The sequence below is a fragment of the Helicoverpa armigera genome, chromosome 11, assembly GCF_030705265.1.
Source record: "Helicoverpa armigera isolate CAAS_96S chromosome 11, ASM3070526v1, whole genome shotgun sequence".
In the NCBI taxonomy this organism is placed as follows: Eukaryota; Metazoa; Arthropoda; class Insecta; order Lepidoptera; family Noctuidae; genus Helicoverpa; species Helicoverpa armigera.
In genome coordinates, this window is record NC_087130.1 from 11,463,663 (window position 1) to 11,489,056 (window position 25,394).

At 38.7% G+C, this 25,394-nt stretch overlaps 2 protein-coding genes across 3 annotated transcripts in view; one reads left to right on the forward strand and one right to left on the reverse strand.

Annotated features, from left to right (window-relative positions):
• The window catches only part of Nonc (no-on-and-no-off transient C), a 103,547-nt gene that overhangs the window by 6,981 nt on the left and 71,172 nt on the right, over positions 1-25,394 (forward strand). The gene's annotated exons all lie outside the window — the stretch shown is intronic.
• On the reverse strand, positions 1,301-16,539 carry LOC110375558 (5-hydroxytryptamine receptor 1A). Of its 2 annotated transcripts, none has more exons than XM_021333703.3 (5): positions 16,313-16,539; positions 3,778-4,347; positions 3,441-3,600; positions 2,277-2,447; positions 1,301-2,109 (listed from the first exon to the last, which is right to left on the reverse strand). In XM_021333703.3, exons 2-5 carry the CDS (start codon positions 4,149-4,151, stop codon positions 1,597-1,599), a joined length of 1,218 nt encoding a protein of 405 aa, XP_021189378.1. In that variant the 5' UTR covers positions 4,152-4,347; positions 16,313-16,539; the 3' UTR covers positions 1,301-1,596. The 2 variants fall into 2 exon arrangements, with proteins under 2 accessions (XP_021189378.1, XP_021189379.1); XM_021333704.3 differs by lacking the exon at positions 16,313-16,539 and adding an exon at positions 7,708-8,124.

Below are 25,394 nucleotides of genomic sequence, written 5' to 3' on the forward strand. Positions count from 1 at the left end.
TTATGTGTTATCTTTATTTAAAATCGTATTCTTCAGGTATCGTTACGATTATTTATTTATGAAACGGATATTTTCGTATCCACCGCCAGTGAGTCACATTCTCTTACTTTTGTAAATAACGCAGATACGTAAAAAAGTCGCAGGTATCGCAAGCAAAATCGATTGTTAACACGTTGAAATTCGCACTGAAATATTTATTATAACAAACCGTAGCGATACTATTATATGCACGCGCATAAACATTGATTTATGAGATATAAAGAGTGACACATAAATACCGAAGTATTTAGCATGTGATTTAAATATTAACTTTCTTTGTCACGACGCGACGTTTAAATTAATGAGATTTTGATTTTAACCAATTAGTAGGTCTTGCGAGTCCAGAAAGATAATATTCTTCAACATGTTCAGTTTACGGCACGTAACTTGGCAAGAATCGTTAGATTAAAACAGGTATATAAGCAATACAAGGGTTCACCTTTTGTATTATTTAGTGCACTATGTGCAAGCTCACACTTAATAAATAACCCAAATCCTTGCCATGTTATGTGCCTTGTATTGTATTTAAGAACGAGTATAGAAATTTTTCTCACGTTTTCAATGCAAATGATATGCAAAGCAATGAAAACACTTGAACACCAAGTCTGAAGCAGTTTCGGTCACGTTACGGTAGTTTTAATCTTTCCTTATTCTTACACACGCGAGCGAATGCCCAATATCAAGCGTCCAGTGAGAATGGTGCCATTAACCTAATAGCTCGATATCGCTCAGATAACACCAATTAATAATATAGTTTTAAATAATTAACAAATTCAAACGTTGTCTGAATGCTAGTGATAATAATGCAACGAGTCGAGTCGGCGTGATTCTCGTCCATCGCTGACCTCTTTAGATTGCACAATGTACAGAAACAGGAATATATTTACTGCTATTTGTCCGCGTTATCACTAACAGGTTGCGATATTTACTTTATTCACCAACTTATAAATATTTATAAGAATCAATTCATCCAATATCTCAGCGTTCAATTTGTACTTCCAAAGATTTTTTTGCTATGTTTTTTGATTGACTATTTCGTTTATTTAGCAATTATGCAAATTATTCGAGTTTTGCATATTCATGTTGTGTATTTTCTGCTGGCACATATACTGTCACTGAGCGCCATCTGTGGTATAATACGTGAATTCCTCGTCTTTCAGGCGGTTTCATGCTTCACATACTTCAGGGTTTACGTCATAGATGGCGTTGTGAGTCCTACCGGACGTTGTGGCAGTTGAAATAATATCACCAAGTAAAAACAAGGATGAAATAAATAATACACGTTATTGACAGTTTAATATTACATAGAACATCTTTTAATTATTATTTATATCATTTAAACATCTTTATTTGACAGAGAACCTCATATTAAAACATCATTATGGCAGGGAACTCATTATAATCTCTCAATAAAAATTCAACAATAAAGCTTTTAAAAACTTGAGCGTAGATTCGAACAGGTACCTAAATGCGAAAGGGGTACCTACAGTCACTAACAACTTTAAATACTAGAAGCGTTTCACGTTTCCCACAAAACGTCTAATGATCGTTTGTACACTACACTATGTCTGCGCGCGCGGGCGCCGCGGGCCGATGCACGGGCGTGGGCGCGTCGGGCGCGTACGAGGGGTTGGCGTCCCCGCGCTCTGCCTCCACGTAGCCCGCGTTCTCGATGATGCGGCAGCGCGACGTGTCCGACTCGTGCTCGATATACAGCAACCGCGCCGGCCGCCCGCCCAGGCTTGACAGCCCGCTGGGCGCACTCGACCGCGTTATGGAACCCTCTCGAAGGGCCACCGAACCGCGTTTTCTTTCCGGAGCCGGGGAGCCTCGGTACTCCGAGGTGTCTGGTCTCTTGCACCGCAGTAGCTTAGCGAATGCGGCACGGAAGCCGGCGTTCTTCCACGCGTAGATGAGGGGGTTGATGCCCGAGTTGGACATGGCCAGGGAGGAGGTGAGCCGGTACGCGATGTGGTTGTGCAGCGGCATAATCGGCAGCGTCTGGGCACACGCCACCACCACGAACGGCATCCAGCATATTGAGAATGATCCTAGTACTAGGAGCACCACCTGTTAGTAAAAAAATCTTGTGTTAGGATTAATTGGATATTTATTTCGTATATAAAGTTAAATATTTTTTGACGGACTCTTTTACAACGGACCTTACTTTCTTGGACATCCTTTACTTTTTTACTTCGTCCTGAATCATTCGTATTTTGCTCAAGAAATGTGCTCACCTGTATGCTCTTCCAATCGTTGGCTCCGGTGGGGCAGCAGGTGTTGGCCCGCATGCGGCGCGCGTGGCAGGTGGCCTCGCGCCATATCCGCCAATACAGGATGAACATCACCATCCAGATGAGAGAGAACATCGGCGCCAGGATGCTCGTCGTGTAGTTCTTGGGCACCACCTGGAAAAACAATAAACAGTCCATTATCATCTCTTTAATTCATAGAATTCATAGAAGGAATATGTGCTCGTCTATTTTTGACAATCGGCATTTTTGATCTTGTTTAGTTAGTAATCTCACGTTTCTTATATTTGACCGTGTACATTAAAATTCTTTTTAAATGATTGGATTTGGCCAATAAAGTGAGTTGATCGTTCAAATATTTGAGTATGAAATATGTATGTGCTTGTATTTAAGAACGCTAAATTAACTGAGATACAAAGGTCGCATCCGGGTATTTTTTCCACGCACTATGAACATTCGTTTAGAGTTCAAAGACTATAGTTACATGCCGTTCAAAGGTTTATACCCGAACAATCCAGTTTTTAATGAGTTTAGTAATTACTTTATCTTGAAGCTGTTATCGGCAAGGAGCAGTTTGTTTGTGCACCCTTTTAATGAATATGTTTACAAATATTGCTAATGGGCCATAAAAAATACTAATTTGTGGGGTCCGATATCATTTTTATATTCCAGTTCATAAAATAACATATCGATATTATTTCGCGCAGAATCTTAATTTTACCAATAATGTATGTAAGAATTCATTTTGGTGAATAATTAAATTAATAAGCTTTTGTTTAATGCATAGTCTCCGGTGAATAAGTACGTATCGTAACATAATATTGTTCGCAGAAACGAAGTGTATTACTATTTATATTTTAGTGGGTTTGCTTGAGGAACGTGCCCCGAGCATACCACTTCGTTTCCACTATGAATTTCAGATAATGTTTTCTTATTACGAAATGTGTTGACAGAGTATTCATCCCCGGAGAATGGAGATATTTATATACTTTTTTAACTGTTATCGTGTATTGTAATATTTTACTATCAAGATCATTGCGCTGTAGGATAGCTTTTTTTAGATGTTTCCCTGTCATGAATTTGGTCATAAAGATATTTGAACTTCTGATCTGATCGATAATATAATGTCTACATGTGAGTTGTACGTACCATGTTCATTTCGCAAGCGACACCCTCGTGCCAGTCGTTCCAGAACATGGGTATGCAGCTGATGCAGACGGCGACCGACCACGTGGCGCTCATCAGCAGCCGCGTCACCAGCTTCGTCATGTACCGGCTGTAGTGCAGCGGGTGCACTATTGCTATGTACCTGCAAAGAGGAACATACCAATTCATATAACTTTGCAATTCTACAACAAACAATCACGGTTTATTCAATTCTTTTATGGAAGTTTACATGCCGTGACAGAACCACGACATTGAAGTTTCTATTTATAGTGAAAAGATTTCTTTGAAATAAAACTGAAACAGAGGGCATTCCACTTACCTGTCTACAGCTATCGCTATGATGTTGTAAATGGACGCGAGACACGCTAGGATTATTAGAATGAACCGCATCAGGCACGACCATTTGATCGTGCCGAAGTCATCGTTCAGGTAGAAGACCAGGTGGTAGGGTAGCGTCAAGCCCACCATGAGGTCGGATATGGCCAGGTTGAGCACGAACTGGTTGGACACGAGCGACGACAGCCGGCGGCTCAGCGTCACCGCCAGGATGGTGAGCGTGTTGCCGCTCACTATGAGCAGCATCAGCGAGCCGTCCACGATGCTCCATGCCCAGTAGTTGTAGAGGTTCGCACTCTCCCCCTCCTCGGTCGCGTTCCACCCCCAGTCGCTCTCATTCCCCAATACAACGTCCATACCATCGCTGGCCGCGGTCGCCAGCGCCCCCCACTCCGAGTAGTCCGACGTCGTGTCTCACTCACGCGCACATTCTCTTAGCTGTTACCCTCACACGTCACTCGCGGTCGCGACACACTAGATATATGCACAGAGGTCTTTTCCCTTTTGCACTTGTGGCACATTTTATTTGCACTACGCTGAAGATTCCGGACACCTGGAACAAAATGTGCATATTAGTTTAGTTAGTATTTAGAGCATGTGCAGGGGCGAGTGGGCGGGGTGCACGTGGGTCCTTGTAAATGCATAGCGGCGTGCACAAATAATGCGCCGGCGGTGGCGCTCAGTATGCAGAGGCGCGTCGCCACACAAATTACTCGCTAGGAGCGGCTCCACTTCGCACGCCTCTCTAAATCACATTATGAAGTTTTTCAAGGGATCGCCTGCGAGAGCGTCGGAAGTTGGCGCTCCCGGTGCCGCCGTTGAATTATTTATGTAGCACAGTATGAGACGAGCTTTGTCTGTCGGCGCCCTAATCGATTGCCGGCTCGCTATAAATGAATTATTTCCAGACGTCGAAGGCCACGTGGGTCATAAACTCGCGCCTGTTTTGTAACAATTATAATCGGTAATGTTTGAAGGTAGCGTCCTTCGGAGCCAAGTTACTTATTCACGTGCAACTTTGTAAGTTGCTAACTCGATAAATGATTCCGAACAGCGAGTGTGACTGATCGTCACAGTCAGGTTTTATTGCTTGCAAGAAACTTCGGAGTACGACATTGGAAAGTGTGCAGAAAATGCTTCAATTAAAACAATTGCATACACATATTTTACTGGATTGTTTATAGTTTTTCATTTTTTTGAAGTCTCTTTAAAACTTTATTCAGTAGGCGTGTAATTCTGTAATGAAATATTTAACTTGGCTGGTACTGACAATGTCAATTACATTCGCCTCATCTGAACCGACCGGCGACACAGCCATCTGAATTACAAATGGGCGCGGATCAAAACAGACTCCATTAATTTTAATTTATCAACACCATTTTGCTGATCTTTTTAGCGCTAATATATTTTTGTACAGAGAAATCTGTTGATATTATACAAGTAAAGAAGCTCGAATAAGGTAACCTTTAAAAATATTTTACAAAGAACTATAAAAGTCTGAATTATACATTTAATTGGGCGCCTGTATTAAAAAGTAATAAAATTATAGCGGTCCCATTTATTCCGTTTCGTTTAAGTGCAATCGGTGCCGGCGTCCATTTGATGACAATTTATGTTCGTACAAATAACGAAGTAGCTACGCGGTAGTATTCGTAAATTTCCTCCGACGCGGAAACGGCTTTAGAATTCTTGCACGGAATCGATCCTTACGCAGATTCGGGTTCGACAGCCTTATTACGACAATTCATTGACATTTATTAATAAAACGATCAATTTGGAATCCAGATTGGAAATCGAATCTCGGTTCGATGTCATTGATGAACGCTTTAATGAAATAAGAGAGCAGCGAATCAAAATCAGATTGTGATGTGACAGAACGGTTGCTGGCTACGTAATTGCTCAGTAAACCCAAACAATGTTTTGATGAATGAAATGTCAAACGCGGTTTTACAATTTGGTTGCAATCCTTTGTGTGGCCACGATGACCGACACCAGATAGCAATTTGCGATCATTTCGATACACAGATTGGATGGATGGATTTATTCACGTGTGATTTTAGTGCGCATCGCACGCGTCCGACACGCGCAAACTGTACTATACGTATTGGATTAGTTTCTGGCGTTACATTATTTATGGATATCTCCGAGAATACGTTAATGCTTTCAGCTCTAGTGTTTTGATTGAATCGGTGCTCTCGTTTTACTATTATTCATCAGAATAATTATATCTGAATCTATTGCACAAGGCGGTAAATCTATTTATGGAAACGAATAGCAGGGCAATGAATTCCTCCTTCTAGTCGTTGTTTCTAGAAATCTTGGAATGGAAAAATCTAATCAAAGATCGAATCAAAGAAGGCTTACTTGCGTAACTCCTAACTAAAACAATTTCTATTTACGAGGGCAACAAAATATTTTTGATTACCAACAAGATAGGTATTTGTAAGTATTACAACATAGCGACCAGTGAAGACACATCTAGAATAGACCATAGATAGAACATGATGGGGGCCGACATACGAATGCGTGATGGAGATAGTATTCCGGTCACAGACAGACAGGGCTACTAGAATGCCCTTTGCCAATGCCTAGAACATTAGCATGCGCTGCGGTCGCCGTGACTAATGTCGTTTGTGTGGCTCATGGACCCGATGTGGGCTTCGATTATGATCCGATCTGATCGGATCCCACGCCTAATGGACCCACTTTACAGCTGGGTAGCGAGCTTAAGTAGATTTAGTCGGTAAACAGCGCCGAGTGTAGCTGCTGCTCCCTTTATATATATAAGGGCATATAAGGGCACTAAGAACACTCAACTTATTTGCGAACGTATGAAGATTTTCCCCAATGATAGTTTATTCGAAATTACGCGTGAATTTATACCACACTATTTAATTGCCGTCTTTGATGTTCACTTCAAGGCAATAATTAACGATCACATCAAAAATGATCTGATAAATAATAAAACCATCCTAATTTCCATGACTATCGTATGCGCAGGTAACCGACTACGAATAATTAATATGGCATGACATGTTTAACGAGCTAACGCGTTGATTGAGTTGTTTTACAGGCGCGTTTGTGAATATTTAGCCATTTGGCGCCAACCGCCATATTGCTCACACGTTACAAGTCATTTCACTCGCGGGACTCCCACGTTATTTATTGCCTGACGCTCAAGTTTTACCTTGTGCTCTGTTTAGGGGAGGGAAATTAAATTGAGATAATTTGTTACTGTCCTACGACAATATATCACATCGTCCGATATTATTGAAGCGAGGTACGTGTTTACACTATCACAACAAACAAATAAACACGCGAGGACTCCGATGTAATTCATTATCATTAAACTTTCAAACGGTACAGTCACCTTAAATCGATTAACGCACTCTCACCGTAAGTAATTGAATGCCGTAAAGTTGTTCAGGGACACAGAAAAAGTTAATCGAGAAAATAGCAGAGACTGCTAGAGTAGTGGCTGAGTCGATTAGTAAATTTTTGTGTTTATATCTACGATCGTCCTTTACGTAACGTGGCGTGCGAGCGTCGCGTGCGACCTCTGCACTTCGATTTACTAAACATTGTAACAACTATTTTAATTGCTCAATTTTTCGTTACATTTCGATTTTAATTAATGTGTATTTTTGTTCGGAATGAGGACTTACATTAGCGTACTTCAATGCCACTATCGTATATAATTATAGAACTATCGAACGAATGACCGTTATTAAAACCTTCTCTAAATAGTAGTTTCTTCTATTACAATGTAGTGTGTGTTTAAGTAAATACCAGGGTAAGGTCTGCAATATAACATGCTTGTGACGTATCAATAGTGGGCTGTGAATGTTGTATTAACAAATGTCTATTAAATAATGCAACGTTTTAAACAAATAAAGCAACATCAAACACTTACCCGTCACCTAAGGGCCTTGATATCGACACTCAAACAGTTGTACATACGCGCAATCTCCATCACTGTGTTCCAAATACACGATATAAACGTAAACAACACACAGATAGAAACTACCACAAAACATTTACTATCTCGGGTAAACTCCGATTCGATTCGGTAAAGGTCAAAAATGAAGACAAATGGTCCGGCTATTACTGGTCACAATTCAATCAAGATAGCAATATTGTTTCTATTACAGGGGTACTATGTGGCCGACTGGGGGAGCCAATAACTTTGGAAATAAACATTCAGAGGTTGCAAACTATCTGTTTAGAAATTGTGATCTTTGAATTACTACCGCGGCTTATCGAGTGACGTGGTCAGGGGGCAAGAGATAACTGTGACGTTTGTGACTCATTGATTAGCTGTACTAGAACAAAACAACGCATATTAAAGAATTTCTTCTACTGTATGAACGAACGGATATAAAATATAACATCTACCAATATTGAGCTAGACAGGCACAAATATTTTTTCAACAATTGGGTTGTGTAACACAACATAATGCGAAGACTAAGAAAGTTTCGTGCGGACGTTCGTTGTTCGCGTTCCGAAGAGCGCGGAAAGGAAAATGCCCCTATTATTGGAAAATCTCAGTTGTCAAATAACTTTGATTTATACTCGTACTTGGCAGTTCCAGCTTCATTTGAAGGCCTGAAAACTTTATCACGTAACATTTTAAATTACATGAAATGGCTAGCACGATGTTTGAAATAGAAAAAACAAAATGGAAATGTAAAAACGCAATACTGCTTCCGCAGAATAAGGTTTATTCATAAACCTATTAGAACGAAATAAGTGAATGGCGGAATAAAACAAACTTAAAATCAAAACATTGGCAGAGCTACTGGCCTCGATAAAAATATGGGTCGTTGTCCCCTGAACGTGAGGAGCTGTAACTGCAGCTCTCAAGTGGAAGACATCAGCGCGGGAGGAAACTGGCGATGCAGCCAACCTGAACATTACTGATAGCAGTCACGAGTGCTCATATCTCGCACGTGAACATCGCGACAAACAGAGAAAGTTGCCCAACACGTGCGCCGTACATTGTCTATTTGACCAAAGCCGGATGTAAAGCCGAGGTCGACTTCACATAATCTCCGCTTCGTTAAAAACAGAATAAACGCTAAAATTACGACATTATTGACTCCATGAACGCTTGTATTGTGAAAACTCCTAAATAGGCGTCTGACACTTGCACAATGCGTGCAAATATAGAAAAATCTGCGTATTAGTGACGTCATTATGTCCATAAACCAGTTTTGGCAGTGGATGTTGTTACAAAACATGGGTGCTAAGATCCGTGCCCAAAAGTCTCCTCGCTAAAATAACTTGACATCATCACCGAAACAAACAATATTGCAAATTGAATATTTTGTACGGGTTGAACTTGATATTTGGCGTTACGTCTGACATCCGACCGAATCAGTTTCTGTGATTACATTTCTACTGGCTGAGTACCAAAACTCTTTGTAGTATTTTCTCCATCAGTGAACACAAAAGTCTTATTAATTAAGAACTTTTTTTTGTAACTTAATTAAAACGTCCTTTGATTGAAGCTAGTTCGGGGCTTTTGTAATTTGAATAGGAAAAATATCCGACTTGATTGAATTTTTTATTTAGTTAATTTCGCATGAAAAGCCCCTCGAGCAATACGTATTTATTTTCAAAGAGTTAGATTTTAACGATGTCGTTATTTAGATGATAACTCTGCTTGATTATAGTGCTTCCCATGTATTTGATGGACGGTGTGCGCGGGACAAATGTGTCCATCGTTACGTCCAACATGGGGTAGGTAGGGTGAACGAAAGGTCGTCGCCCGGTGCATAAACCTTCGCCCTTTCGCAACCCTGTTCCACCAATGCTATTAGATGACATATCAAGATATTATATCGTGCTATCTAAATTGTTAACCAAAAAGTAATTTTTTTATGTGCTGAGGTTTGTTTTTATAGGCTTTGGAGCTTCGGCTAAACGTTGTTGACTTTTAGAATTTAATATAGAGCAAGTTAAAAGGCGTGGATATTTTTATTGCTGGTAGAATCAAATTATATTCTAAAATTGGAACAAAGGGAAATACCTTTTTAAATAAAAAAAGCTTCTAAACGTTTTAAGTACAAAAGGAGCGAAAAACAAACGGCAATCGAATTAACAAGTCATTTTACAGACTGGAAACTATCCTGGAGGTATTCTGAGGGTCCAGCAGGTTATCGTACTGATTACGACTAAGTTTAAAGTGTAGTTCGTGTCTGTCCTCAACACGTCGCGATACTTCACTCAATATCTTTGCCTTACAGCAGAGTACACTGGAGAGGCGGTGCGAGTGTGTCGCTCGACATCTCTGATTGTTCTTTGCCTTCACAACTTTGTTTGCAGTTTTGCTGCAGAAATTCTATTGAAGTTAAGTTTATTAAAAATACCATTTTTTTTTTGCGAATTTATAGAATTGATATCACGTTTTCTTGCCATGCGTCTACTACCGTCGCATGTTGCCCAGATTAACCTTATAGCGGCGCAAAGATAAATCAATTTACAAACACCGTGAACAGCTAAGCTTTAATAGACTCAAGACGTGTAACATCGGCGGTAGTATGGTCTGTTGCAATTAGCCGAATGATCTCAGCTCCGTGTGACAAGCGCGATCTCACACAATATTTGGAAGGCTAAGCGGCGCTTTTCATTAACATCCTTAATTGATTAGATGAGAGCCGCTAATTCCCGACGATTTGCTTACTTTAAACACTTAACCACAATCAATTTGTCGCCTGTTTGGTTGACTAGTTTTGAACGCGGAAAATTTTTGAGAGTTCAATACCATTTTTGGACTTTATTGAGGCAACAATTGAAGGCGAACCGCGGTATTTTTTGGCAAATTTTATTACATTTATTTATAATTGGAGTTGTTTTTGACGCTATACTTATCCCACACTGTCTCAAATTCAAGTCTCGACAAAAAATAAAGGAATAACTTCGTTAGATCGTAACGCGCCAAACAAATCCTTCTGGTGCTAATATAATACCGAGTTTTATTTTCAATGTTCTATATAAAGCAATTTAGAAGTGATATATTGACACGAGTCTCTTGAGAGATTATAGGAAATTGCGTTAACGCCCCCGAGACAGCAACAAGATTCTTTATTTGTGCAGACATAGTTCGCTTCGTTAATGCCGAAATGAATTGACAAAACATCAAAGCGAAGTCCGGTTGTGCTCGTTTGATGCGCGCCTCTGTTTCTCACTAACATGACAGAATGGTGAAATTGATACAATCAGGACAAACTTCTGCGTACAACCGAGAAGTTTTTGAAGTACCGGTAATTTGTTTATCTCAATTTTATTGAGCCATCTCATAGATGAAAGCGAGTTTCTACACATTTTCTCGAGATATCACTTGTACGGTAGACCGCACGTCAGTGGTAACTGTCATGCACCTTAACTCAATAGTAATAAGTACGATTTTCCTATAAAACTGTTACCACTGACCTGCAGTTGACTGTACGTAGAGTTTTCCAGACATTCAATGTAAATAGTACCCAATTAGAGTTGCAGACAGTAACGATTGTAATTCTCTCAGCCGTGTCCACTTTTTTCTCATTACCAATGTCCTAAAAGATTTTATGTTGTTGTTTGACAATAATAGTGGTCCCAGTCGCGAGACTACCCTTTAAGATCCACCCCGTCTTTATTATAGTGATAAAACTTACATTGTGTGCTAAGGGTGCGCCGGTCAGTGTGTACATTACCCTGAAAGCGAATAACATTGTGATGGACAGCGCTTCAAGAAAGCTTTTTATTGTATTATCTGTAATAATGAAAGGCTTAATTTTTCTTTAGTTCAGCCAGCCTTAAATTTTGATATGGTTCAACTGAATGTTTCACGACTGACCCACAGTTATGTTATACCTACGTTTATGAAGTGTGTGAGGCTCTGTGCCGTGTGTTCAGACCTTCGCATTTATCGAACCCTTTTTTATTGACGTCTGGCACACGAGTCATATGCCACTGATGGATTTAAAAGCTTTGCCTTTCTTCGACAAGAAAAAGTTCCTTATCAGAGACTATCTAGACTTCGTTTTATTTATATATGAAGAAGTTTATTTAGTGAATTCCTCTAAATAAGTAAACAAGGTGGCCTGTAGCTCAAAGGTGGTGCGATATTTTATTCATAAGTTTCATTGTTTCTTGAGTGAAGTTCGCTTTGTTGAGAGTTGTTGAGTAGCTGCGCTCGGATACGCCGACCAACACAACCTACGTGCTACAGGCTACAGACTACACTTAAATATTTTACTGTCTTCTTCTAGTAAATTACATGTTCCCATTGTATCCTTGAACTCAACAGACTTCCTTGACTTTGTGTTTACAATTTTATTTTTATGTGTTTCATGGATTTCGTGCACAAAGCTTCCGGTTTAATTTCCATAATTAATGGTGACCGACCAATTTCTAGAAAAGTATTGTTAGCGTGTAACGCTCATTAACTATTAAATGTAATGTTGTGGAACATATTATTATGTACATTATAAAGCTTTTGTTTCTGATACCTACTCGGTAAAGCAACACTAATGAATTTCTAAACTCACAAAATTCATCGATATTGCCTGAAGGTTCGACATACAGATAATTCCTATTACACAAACCTACATGTCGCTGTACTGTTGAAGTTTCAGCGCATCACTATCATAAAACTGAAGGGCTCTATTCAAGATGCTCCTTCGTCCACACCCAGAGGTTTAACATTCTTTACTCAAAAGGTACGAACATAAAAGAAGGCATTTAAGGGTATACGGTTTGTCATTGTCGGCACAATCTTAGTCAGCACAAAAGATCACTTGGAGTTTATGTCGCGATGTGGTCGTATTGTGAAGTAGGCGTCAGTATCAGATCCACTCTTACATTTAAACTTTACTGTTTGTCCGACTTTACTGTCCATCAACCGTGCAGGGTCTTATCTTATTTCAATAAAATATCACTGTAAACTTATAATTGAATAATAAAAGCACTTGAAACAAGCAAATATTGATGTTTATCAAGAGGCGGTATCGTGCGTAACGACATTATCCGCGTCGGTCCCCAAATTACCCGAAATGACTGGCTGCGTTTAATTGCTGTGGTATTAACTTTTTATTTTATCACGATACAACAACAATTCCACCTTTTTCTAATTGTGTATGTACCGCTCATACTTGTAACCACTGGGCTATGCTCCAGACAGTTCCACGGTTAAAATATAAGGCCCTTTTTCTAACAAAATCTTATCGAACTAACATTACTTATAACATCGCGATGTTCCAAGGCACTTGAAAAGCTTTTTATTAATTTTGTAGGTCAAGTTCCAAGCGATATGGATTTGCCCAGCCCATAATATGTCTAGCCGAGATCGAAATTAGTGATGAAGCTTTACAAAATGAACTTTCCACTATCCCTAGCATTTTTTTATTATTTTTTTATCTTTCAGCGGATATTTTAAGTGGAATTTTATATTCTTGCGCTAGACAAATTGAAGGTTATCTTGTTATCATTAATCTCCTCTGTTTCTTTAGAATTTTTCCGACTATGTAACTACCTCATACATACTGCTCTAGCCACTTTCTCCGCTCGTAAAGTGTACAGCCCATTGTGCATGCGCTACTTGAAACGTGTTATCATTATCTGTCGTTATTAATCTACATTATCAGCACATTATCTATTCAATAGTACTTCCTTAGCTATGTTTTATCGTAAATTATAGCGAGTGTTCGTGTAGCCGTGTATATGCTGGTACTCATAAAGTTTGCTTCAGATAAGCTTGTACCAGGGCGGCGACACTTGATGCCGCTAATGGTAGGAGTTCAGAGCCGTGAAAATAATCTTATTATTATAAGCTTGTTTAATTCCACTTGCTACATTTTTCAACCGGAGCGTTTAAGTCGCATGGTTAATCTAACTTTTTACAAGTGCTTTATGAATCGTGCTAAAAGGGTAGTATTCACTTACAAAGAACTCGGTCAAACCTGTATAGGAAAACGATTCGATCCCAAAACGTGGTCAGAATGTTCGATTGAATTGTCAATTCTGTATCGATAGTTGATTTTTCTCCATCCATCGGAAGAGTCGGCACAGAATTCAATCATAGAATGGTCGTAAGCGTCCAATCCAGAAGCGTTAGTGTTCACTGTTGACCTACTCGATAATGGGTTTTCGACCCTCCCGCAGATATTGCCTATTTCTCATCAAATTGCCACTGAACGCATATTCCACCTACATCGGGTGCGGTGGTTTTCCTATATTGCCATAAATTGCAGTTATTTAAAGATCTCCATATATAGCAACATATACTTAGTAATGCAACATTGTATTTTTCCGCAATAATTAATAATAACAGACTAATTGATTCCCAATAATTGTTAGGTATGATAAAAATAGTTCATACATATAATGTTGTTTTTCCATCCGTATCATATCTATTGATAAGATATTATTTAATAATGCTAATATATGAAAGCTATCAAGTATAAGTGTATAGTTGTCACTCGTATCACGTAAATCTAAATCAAGAGGAATGTTGTTTCATGACTGACCTCAGGGGAGCCAACCCTTCTTACACTTTATTTGACTTCATAACTCCGTGAAATCATAATGTATGTACTCAAAAATGTTGACTATCTGGCCACCAATCACCACAACTTAAATGGTCTCTCTAAAGATTTATGTGTGTCTTAGAAATAAAATGGCTTATTGCTTTAGGGCGTCTACTGCCCAAAATATACTGCGAAACTTTGCACGGGGCACAAATTGGTACTGATCAATGTTTATGGCCCCTGAAAACTCCTTCGCTTATATTTTTACCCAATAAAATGACGAGGTGTGCGGTAGTTACGCTACATGTTTACGATACTGTACGTATGTACTGCGAGCGCGGTCAACGCTCGCAGGGCCACCTACCTAAATTGTAAGTGAAATTACACGAGTTCACACAGAAAGCTCTCCCCAGGGCAATATTGATATAGGCCATCCGGTGTAATGGAATAGATAATTCCAAGCTTCTTATCGACCGTTGAGCCTCAGTTAACGCTGGCCGGATTGTTTGCCTGTGAACTTTCCTTCTTTTAATTCTTTACTGTAAAGTAATTTATCCGTAGGAAGATATAGAATTTACCTGCCTACTGCTCCCCGAGGCGAAAAGCTTTAACTTTATTACTGCCCATTTAATATTTATTTAATTCCATTATCCTGTAATAGCCTACATAAAGGATAATTTTATTTAGCGTTTAAAACGCAACGTTGGCATCAGACAGGAAGGTCGTAAACGAACGCAGCTGATAATAACACTCAAATCTACCGAGATTTACCGGTTAATGGCATCATCAAACGTAACCCTTTCAAAGCGCCTGGATTACGAACACTGGAAGCCTGAGTTATCACTTTCACTATCCGCGAATGTTAATTCGATTGCTTATCTGAAACTTGTACAAACACTGGTGAGAGGGTTAAATTCAATGAGCACTATCTTTGAATCTTTGCTTTCCTCAAAGCGAGATCTCGGATAATCCCAGACTTGAGTTCATCTTCAAACGAAGGTAAAGTTTGGCTGTCGTGGCAGATTCATCGCGGCGTCGTTCATCTCAATTGTTCGAGTAATTCAACAGATATATTTGGCAGGCGGAGCATTAATAGGCAGTTAGAATCCATTGCAATGTTCATTGATAATGCTGCACAGATACTCGATCAAGGGCGCAATGGGATTGCATTAGCGCCATGAGCTCGCGTGCAGCGAATGTCTGGCTCAGCACGTCATAGTGCACCAGCCTCGCGGTGCAACAATAACACCAAGTAACAAGGTTGCACCGACCTATTTACCGAAATAAGTCTTCCGAAGCCTATTCACGCCAAACTCAATTCCCCACTGTTTAAAACAAACAATAGCTTTTAAATGAAAAGATTTGATTCAAGTGAACGCGTAGTAACACCGCGCTCGACGATTTTCTCGTGACTATGCGGAAACAACAGTAAGATGTAGGTCTGTGGGATAGATATTTCAATATTCCCTAAAATTGAATCTGAAAAAGATAAAGTTCCTTCCAAATCGGGTAGTTACATAAGTGGGGGCGGGGAGTCCGACGAAAGCTTACGTAAGCTCGTCTGGAACTTTAACAGTGAAATATAAAAGAGTACTTTAATTGATATATTTTGTTGGCGAGCAGAGCACACGCCGTGCACGGTTCCGATCGGTCCGGCGTACGATCTCGCATTTACATATGGGACGCGACCAAACCAGAAACAGCTTTTAAACGACGTACTAAATTCTAAATGTTCGATATTATCTTAGAAATGCATTTATTAACAACAAACTGCGAGGATTTCACGTATGTCCGCGAAACTCGAAAATCTCTCATGTTTGCTGTGCTGAGGATTATTTGAAAGAACGTGTCCGAACCGTATTTGTTTTCAATGATCATGCAAATATGCAAATGAAATCGCGGGGAAATGGAATGGACGCGGTTCGAACGCTCAGCAAATACTTATCTGGCAGCGGACCGTGGTCGCGAGGACTTGCCGGAGCCGGCCATCGTCTAGCGTCAATATTTACCTCCTCGACGATACTGCCATTGGCGCGAACAGACTACCAAAGTGGCCTGCTACGGAATGCTATGCAAACATCACGCTCCTGCATAATACAACAACACTGGCACTCGAACTGTGTTTGTTCACTAGATGCAACTTTTTCGTGTGGGGGTCCTCTCCGGGGGTGCAGGGAGTGTTCGTGGTGACGTACGCTCGCGTCGGCGGTCGGCACGCAACTAACGGCCGCGGTCTCCGCCGCCGGCTTCCAAACACGAAATTCGAGGTCTTTGAAGGCATTAGTGAACAAACACCAGTGGCAAAGGTCATGGTTTTTTTGTGGTTAGTCTGCTACAAATATGTATTTGATGCGGATTAGTGGGTGATATACGCGGCTTTCCCAGTCCCACGTACTGTGTAATGATGATATAGGAACGCCTGTCACGCGGAGTTTGTCCAAGTTAGCGTAATGGTTTTCGGTGATTACGCCCATCATTCTTAAAGTTAATATTGTTGTTACTGAAATGACAGAAGTTTTGCTATAGTCTAACATATGATTTTGATTGTAATTGTATTGTTGTTTCCCGAAGTTCTCAGGAAAAAACTTTTCTGATAGTTCTGAGCGTTTTCGTTTCAATTGTTATCTGGGGTTTAGTATAATCGTGGGTTTTCCCGTGCGAATCTATGACTACATCAAAGTTTCAGCGCTCGCCGGTTCAATCTACTGTTGACTTGCAAAAAAGAAGCTAAAACCAAGCGCACCATTTTTATATTCCCACCGTTTGGAGCTTCATTGTTTACTGAAGTTCTCCGGCTGCAAAAAATACAGTAATGGTTTTGAAACTGCTTTAATTGCAGCCGCTATTGTAAGGCTTTCCTCGACTTGAGTTGTATTTATATTGCGGCCCGAGTTGTCACACCAGCGAACTACGTTAAAACTAAATTATTTTAATTGATGCTTACAAATTAAAACAATAATTATTAATACTTTAATTTTCTAATATCGTGTATGTATTTGAGCAGTCGCGTAGCAGTGTCATTTTATCCGTGCTAGTGCAGTTACATAGAGTACTTTTTCTATACATTAAAAAACTTTAGTATTCAACTGCTGGAAAGCGATATAAAATTGCTGCATTCAGTGAGAGCGGCTCACGGTTTATCTGAAACAAAATAGGCGGCTACGTTAGCCAATTTAGCGGTGTTTGCCAAGCTGACGAGCTTACACTTCATGGTACGTTTGCCTCACCGCCTGTGTTACCTGCCTCGCACTCATTCTTACATCCTTTCTAAATTAAACATGAATTTGAACGAGTCTGCTAAAATAATTCAACATTCCATTTTAAACATGTCTTTATCGAAGGTAATCAACGATCTTTGTATACGTTATCCACATGTGTTTTCAGCAACATTTTCAGCTAATAAAGCACGGGCAGTATCGAGCAGAATTCCTTTTTGCTCGTTGTTCCCGGAGAGTTTAATCCCGTGCGTCCGGCGGCACATAAATTGTCGCGAGGTGTCGTGCAGCGCAGATTACGCTAACTAACATTATCCTATTGTACTACGAATATATTTTGGGCAATACACTTTGACTCCGTAGTAATAGGAGAGGACATCCAATGCGAAAATTTTATTAGACTAGTTTTAACACTAGTGGCCTTACTACAAAAACTTTAAACCCTGTTTTACACTTGTCTAATAAAATTGTGGCTCCAAAATGAACCATATATCAACGCCATAATTTGACATTTTTTTTAGACAAGGCATAAACTGACGTTTAAAAGTTTTTGTGGTAAGACAGTAAGTGTTTTGATTACAAATAGGAAAAATAAATATTTTATTAAACAGCTGTGTACATTTGTAGTAAATAATGGTTCCTATCAATTATGGTTATGTTATACCAAAGCTGGGTAACTACAGGTTATTTATGTAAATTTTAAAATATATTAGGATTATTAACTTTATTAAACTGTGGACAAATAACTACATATATGGTTTATGTCAATTATTCACGACTCCTTAGCGGACATATTTTTTCCGCAACACTTATAGTTCTTTGTCACCTCAAATGCAGGATTTTTTGGTATTTAAACAGAATTCCGCAGAGAACGGAGTAATGAAAGAATACTACCCAAATGACACGCTTTGTGTTCGCTTTTGAAATATTTGACACTTTTATTTTAGGTCGCCATTGTGCACGCCTGAAAGTTTCGCGGCTTTACATTTCCTATTTAGAGCAATATCATTTATTTTGTAATCATAGCAATTTTTATCTGTTCAGTTAGCATTGTTACAAAAGTTTGATGTTTTATGGCAAAAAATGTGGTAACAAGCAATAAGATTTAAATAGAATTGTCGAGTCGAACAATAGTTATTTTGGTACACAAGTGTGTCTTCAGATCGGTTATATTGATCAAGTGTTTATCGATAAGACGGGATCGCTTATTTTTATCTTCTGAAAATCGAATCGATTTGAATGTTTATATTGGTGTTAGTTTATGTTTGTCGTGACATTTGTTGAGTTATGGTTAGAGGTCTATTTTGGGAAAAATGATAGCTACTTATTGCTTAATTTAATTTTTATGGGCTATTTAATATATGGGAGTATTGCTGTATATACAGACTATACTAAAGTTTCACTTCTGTTATACAATTTTAAAGCTTTTATCCTCCGGGAAAATATCTTCAATAGTTTTTTAACGTTGTTTACTATAAAGTTTGTTGTTACTCCCGGGTGGTGCAGTACACGAGGTTTATTCCCAAGTTAGCCACACCGTGCAGCAGTTAGTTCTAAGTGAATTCCGTGTACACTGTCGCCTCGGATTTTTACTCTTCCCTGAGTTTCATTAGTTGAGTAAACTGACGCGGTGTGTGTTGACTGAAAACTGAATACAACATGTTGGCTAAAAGCTATCCAGTTGCCATATTGGTTCTACTAACAGGTATGAATTTGTACGTCAATTAAGTGTCACGGTCGTCCAAAAAACTAAGGTGTATTTGTGTTTTGTACCCCTAAAACATGTTAGCAATAAACTATGGAGCTTAGCTGATAGTAATGTCAGTTGTCGGGTGTCAGTGTTGCATCCATTTGGATTATCAGTGGGCCGTTTATCTTGACTAGCGTCTTAGATAACGCGGTGATTTGTCTATTTGTAGTCGTAGACCTTCTCCGATACCAAGCCTGTTCTATTTTCGCCCGAGTGGGGACTTTTCTTCAGTTGGTCAAAGGTGAACGTGAGATTTTATATTTGCAGTTCATTCTGTCATTTTGATGTTTAGTAGCTTGTTATAACGGTGGATATAAAATTTGACATTTATTCTGTGCACAATCGTAAGTTTATTCAAAAGTAAAGCCTGCGAACTTTCGCCAGTTGGGCTCGTATGTAGTTTTGTTTCATACAAGCAACACTGCAAGCAAGTACTTAATTATAAATGAAAGTCAAACTTCTATATTAAGTCTAACTAATCACGAAGCCAGCCTACCGAAATATCTTCTATTATTTAAAGCGGATCTTGTGACCTTTGGCTGTTGAGGTGTCAACTATCGAAAAGGCCACAGATGTAGGTCAGTCTGTAAGTAGCTCAGCTTCGGTTTGGTGACCCGCCTCCTAAATATTGCACCTGAAACTTTCAGCTTGCACTTTGTTCATTACTTAAGTAAACTCAGTTAGCCTTTGTCCCGCGAACAATATTACACACTCATTATTCAACTTGTTTCAGTAGTTTTTTTCAAAGTGCTGGATGTAATTTGCTCACAAAAAGCACATTAATATGTACGCGTAAAACACTCTGGCGGGTAAAGCAATTATAAAAACGTATGCGGGGCCAAAGCACTGGTGGCTGGGAATTTGTAGTGTAATATGTTGTAAGCTGATAAAACTGCACTCGTACGACTCAATTTAGCGATAGGGAAAGCAGCTCATGTAGACTGTTCAGTCTGATATAGGGTTTATGTATCCATTTTACTGATGGAAACACGTGAATTTCAAAATAATTTTTCTCCAATAGTTTACTCTATAATTGATTTGTCCATCCCATTGGTTGAACTTTACTCTCTTTGGGAAATTTTTCCTATTCCGCAATCCCACGCAGTCTACAAATAGCGGGAACATTGAAAAATTCCCGTTAATCGTCAGCGCAGTGGATCGTGCTGCAACACTATTTGTGCACTCATCAATCTCCGCCACGTGCGCGGAATATAGTGCTGTTCCCGATCAATGAACACCTAATACTCGAACAAGAAGATTTTTGCTAAAGTTCGAAGGTTGATGATTTAACACCTAGTTTATGTAACAATTTAGATATTATCTTTTGTGCCTTCTTAACTTCAATTCGTTTAAGGAGTATAGATAAGACACCAAACACGAAGGTTGGGAGAAAAAGAACTAAAACATAAAGAGTGAGCCAAAAATTTGCGAGTCCTGAATAAACAGTCACCACAAAGGAGCCTGGAAGCCTCGAAACAAAGCGAAATTTTGACATTCAGAATATCTTACTTTGATGATATCATGGTGCCTACACCGTGAATTTAAATGAATGTGTTCATACTGCTTGTCTAAGGGAAAACTGTGTCATGGTACTTCAAATAAAAGACAATTAATAAGTGTTTGCACAGGATCGTTGCGATATTTTGAAGAGGTTTTTAGGCACCATGAAATTTCTCTTTGAGAATTTTATTTTATTTCCATACAAAGAAAGCTTCGAACATTTCTAGATTAGCAATCTAAACTTAGCTCTTTATCTTTAGCCGTCGATTATAGGATCTTGGGGCAAGGTCTCCCTGTTTATATCTTCAAGGCCAAACGTGGCGTGTCATGGCCTTCGCGACAAAAACATCTATAAGCTCCAATTACTTGCGTTTTTATTTCTCGTCAGCGGTTTTTGCTTACGAACCCCCCGATACAGGGTTAAGGATTGAGGAAATTATTGCATTTGCTTTACGAAGTAAATAAGACTGATAAAATGTTCTACAGACATGTTACATGCTGTAGGGTAATTTTCTGACTTTCAACGTTCTTATCATGACTTCAGAAAAACAACCACTTTGAACTCTAAAATTGAATGTTGTATGCTAAAGTATATGTTCGGTTTAAGGTTCACGTGCTACCAAGCAAGAATATATAACTTTCAGGCGGAATCTATTAATACATTTACAGCTGTATATAGTTTTTATCCTCGCGAACTACACACAGACAAGTCAAGGTTGTGTCTGTAATCAAAACTTATCCGTACCTGAATAATTTATTCTTCGTACTACATTCAGACACAAGTTTTCTCAAACGTTGGTTTTACAGGTGTTTTTATAGCGAATAACTAAAATTTTTGGTGGTTCAATAAAATCTGGCTATAAAATAGTTGGAGTTATTTTTGTGTGTTCTGTTAAGTTCCAGTCGTTAACTTTCGATGGAATATTACTATTGGCAATCTGGCATTGTATCCACAATATGGAGATGATTGTCTTCATTTGACATAGCGTCTTTATTGATTGAAAAAAAAAAACGTATCCCAATGGAGGCCAAAGTTAGTCTTACGTAGTATAGTAAAGAAGGCGCGAATACGTCATCAGGTTAGCCCAGGCGCGGCTGGAACTTACAATATTAGCGCTCTTTTGTCTACAATCGCGATGATCTAATACTCTAATTAGCTTCAAAGTATTTCGCCCGGAGTTAATAAATCTTTGTTAGTGGTGGAACAAAGCGTTGTTTGGCTAGATTTACTTCTAAGAAGACGGTTTCCATTTATTTAGTTTTCCTGTTAGACGTGTTGTGTAAAGATAGCATTGTTAAAGGAGATTAATGATGTAGACAAATCTGAGGGCACGGCAGTGCCCCAGCCAAGACTCGAGCAAAGCGGGCACGGCCGTACCATCTTTTCTCGAAGCGTTTCGCGGCTATTTCAGCCCCCTGTAACTTCCATGTAAACAAAGCTATGAGTTTAGGTTTTCGATGACCAAGAGTAAGTATTAGAACAAGCTCAGTCTCAAAATTACAAGACATTTGAATAAATAGTTTACGAGTTATGAGCGATCAAAGTTACACCATTTTGTCACTGACTCACTCACTGACCGATCATCAAAAGTCTAAGGTACTTCTAGCAAACTTAGAACCTTCAAATTTGGCACCAAGATAGGTTACTAGCTACATATAAAGGGAAAATTATAAAAACCTTAAAACTTAATAAAAAAATAGGAAACAAATTTATATTTGCGGTTTTTCAAGAACATTGTGTATGAATTTTGACTGCATTGATAACTTTGTTATTTATTTATGTACAAAATGTTACTATTTGTTTTATTGTTACGTAGTGTGGTATATTGTTATTATGTATTAAATATACATACATATGAATAAAAAAGCTAGGTTAAAATGAAATGAACAATGATAAAATCTTTCATATTGATGCAGTGCGATACATACTGCATGCTCGCTCGATAGATGGCGTTGTCCTGGTCTAAATCGCGCTATGGTTTCGTTACATAGCTTAGTATAAGTAGTACTAATAAAATCAAATAATTACATGTGATAGCGCCATCTACCTCTGAAATAAATCTCTTTTGTTCTAAAAGATATTTGATTCAAAAATTCGACAATTTCGAAAATTATTAGTTTATTTTTAAAAAATGTTGTTTACGTGCTAACTAGGTGTACATATTTAGTTTGTTATATATTTAGTTAGTTGCATGTAAGTTAATTTAATTTGTTATATACTATAGAAGAAAGAGATACTTAGAGAAGAAAGAGACCTACAAAAAATAAATTAGATCCCATTAAAAACATTAAATGTAAAAGAAGCCAATCCTCTACGCAGTTCCTCCACCGTAAAAAGTTTTGAGATCGCATAGAAGCCAAGTCCTGTTCAACTTTAATTGTAATAATAAATCAACATTTTGTGACTATATCAATTAAATAGTTTTGTTCATTTTACAATAATATTGTCTTGGCCATGAGCACAAGTTAAAAGTCGCTCCTTGTAATAATGTGTAAATACCATTGAATTGATAAATTCTATATGGACATGATTTTACGATTGGACTGATTGTGCACTGAAGAACTTAGACAAGGACTTAAAAGACTTAGAATTTGAGATCACCATGGACTAAACATCCGCCATAGTACATGTGCAGTTCAGTGATGGATGATACTGACTGTCATTTAGTAACGATTGAATAAACTAAATGTATTTAATTCTGTGATATTAAACTCCATGTTTGACTTTCACCTCTCCAAGATATGCCGTATTATATTTGTAGTTTATTGTGCTCATGGCCAAGTCAATATTATTGTAATGTGAACAAAACTATTTAATTGATATAGTCACAAAATGTTGATTTATTATTACAATTAAAGTTGAACAGGACTTGGCTTCTATGCGATCTCAAAACTTTTTACGGTGGAGGAACTGCGTAGAGGATTGGCTTCTTTTACATTTAATGTTTTTAATGGGATAGCCTATTAAGAGAAGTAACGCGATCGCCCGTATGGTCACAGGAAGCTCGTATAGACTCAGTTAAATCAACTCATATATTGTAGAAGGAAAACCTCCTCATTTTATAACTCAACGGACAAGCTTCGCTGACCACTGTAATTTATAAAAGAAAAGAACGTACTTTTTTTGTAGAAAAGTAAATTAAATTTACATACAATTTCTCACTAAGGAGGTAGTTTTAATTGGGTAACGTTATTAGCACTGCGGTTTATTTTACAGAAGAAAACTTGCTAATTTCCATACTGTTGGTTAATGGTTTAGCTTTACATGCCGTTATTTAATATTAAAATCAGCGCTTAAAACTTTTATAACATTATATTTGGCAAGTCTCCTAGCACAGGTGTTCAAAACGACAGTTAGTCATATTTACGTTCACAATACGCTTCCATTCATCTCATGTTACTATGTTTTATCAATTTACGTTAATATATCGCGTAGTGGAGCATCTGTGGGTGTTGGCAGGCGCGCCCTGGCTGCAGGCCAGCGCGGCCGATGTTAATGTCAAGAGCACTCCCTCGCTCGGCTGATTACTCCCTTATGTCACACATCATAATTATACACACATGGATTTATGAGCTCATCTTAGAAGGCTTTGATATGTAAGAGAGAACTCAGCAGAATATAACCTTCTCCAGAAAATCAATAGTTTTCTTATCGTATATGCATTAGTATGTACATTTATTTACTTCTCACTGCTACAAAAAGCTGCAAATGCTTTTTGGGCATGTTTCTTTTGTGACCTAGATGAGTCGGATAATATTTCATTTGTCAAAAGCGGATAAACTTGTGCCAGAAAGTGATTAATATTTTATTCCACATGCGTATCTTGCTATCTTATTCGCCATTTACATTTTCTCTCAAATATTAGCGCATGTTTTGTGCAAAATACGAGAAAGTAACATTTGTAAGGAATAAGCGAAGTGCTCGGCTTGAACTTAAACTTGAAAAGAACCACGCAGAGAACATAAATATTCCGCCATAACAAATAGCGTCACTATCCTTTGGCTCCGTCTCACAGAGATAAAAAGTGTGCTCCACAGAGCGTGGTCCACTTATGTTGCCAAGTGTCACCATAATAGGTCAAGAGCGAACTTAAGTCAGTTGTGCCGGAGAATGGCGCCTCAGCATACGTCCGCCGCGGACCACGCCGCAACTATGCGCTTAACGTCGCTAGCCTGATTGCTTTACTTAAACACCGAACTGGAACTTCGGCACTCCTAACATTCCCTTACACATGTACCTACACGAATTGTTTCACATACATTCAATTTATCATTCATTACTATTGTCAAGAGGGTTTCCACGATGTTGATGTAATATTAACTTTGTTTATGTAGGGAAACGAAAATTGTATTCTGTAAGGAATCTCGGCGGAGTCACGAGTATTAATTCGGTACAGTTGATCTATCATAAACAAACGTATCTATCATAATCATGTATTAGTAGTACGTTTTTCCAAGAAGAATATAAATTGGCAGAATAAGAGAATACCTGAGACATGCCTTATGAATATTTACCGGGGACAATGCTGGAGCGAAAAAATATGAGTAAAGTGCGCCCCGTGCTGGATTATGTTTGTTCTAGTGAGTCGGAGTAATTGGAATAGCGTTTTTGTGCTCCGGCCGCAT

What these genes read in the sequence shown, in the direction of transcription:
- LOC110375558 (XM_021333703.3), bottom strand. Translation starts at nt 4,151, where the DNA reads ATGGACGTTGTATTGGGGAATGAGAGCGACTGGGGGTGGAACGCGACC. An exon ending in ATAGCGATAGCTGTAGACAG is followed by an intron (nt 3,601 to 3,777) that starts GTAAGTGGAATG and finishes TCCTCTTTGCAG; the next exon opens with GTACATAGCAATAGTGCACC. An exon ending in TCGCTTGCGAAATGAACATG is followed by an intron (nt 2,448 to 3,440) that starts GTACGTACAACT and finishes TTGTTTTTCCAG; the next exon opens with GTGGTGCCCAAGAACTACAC.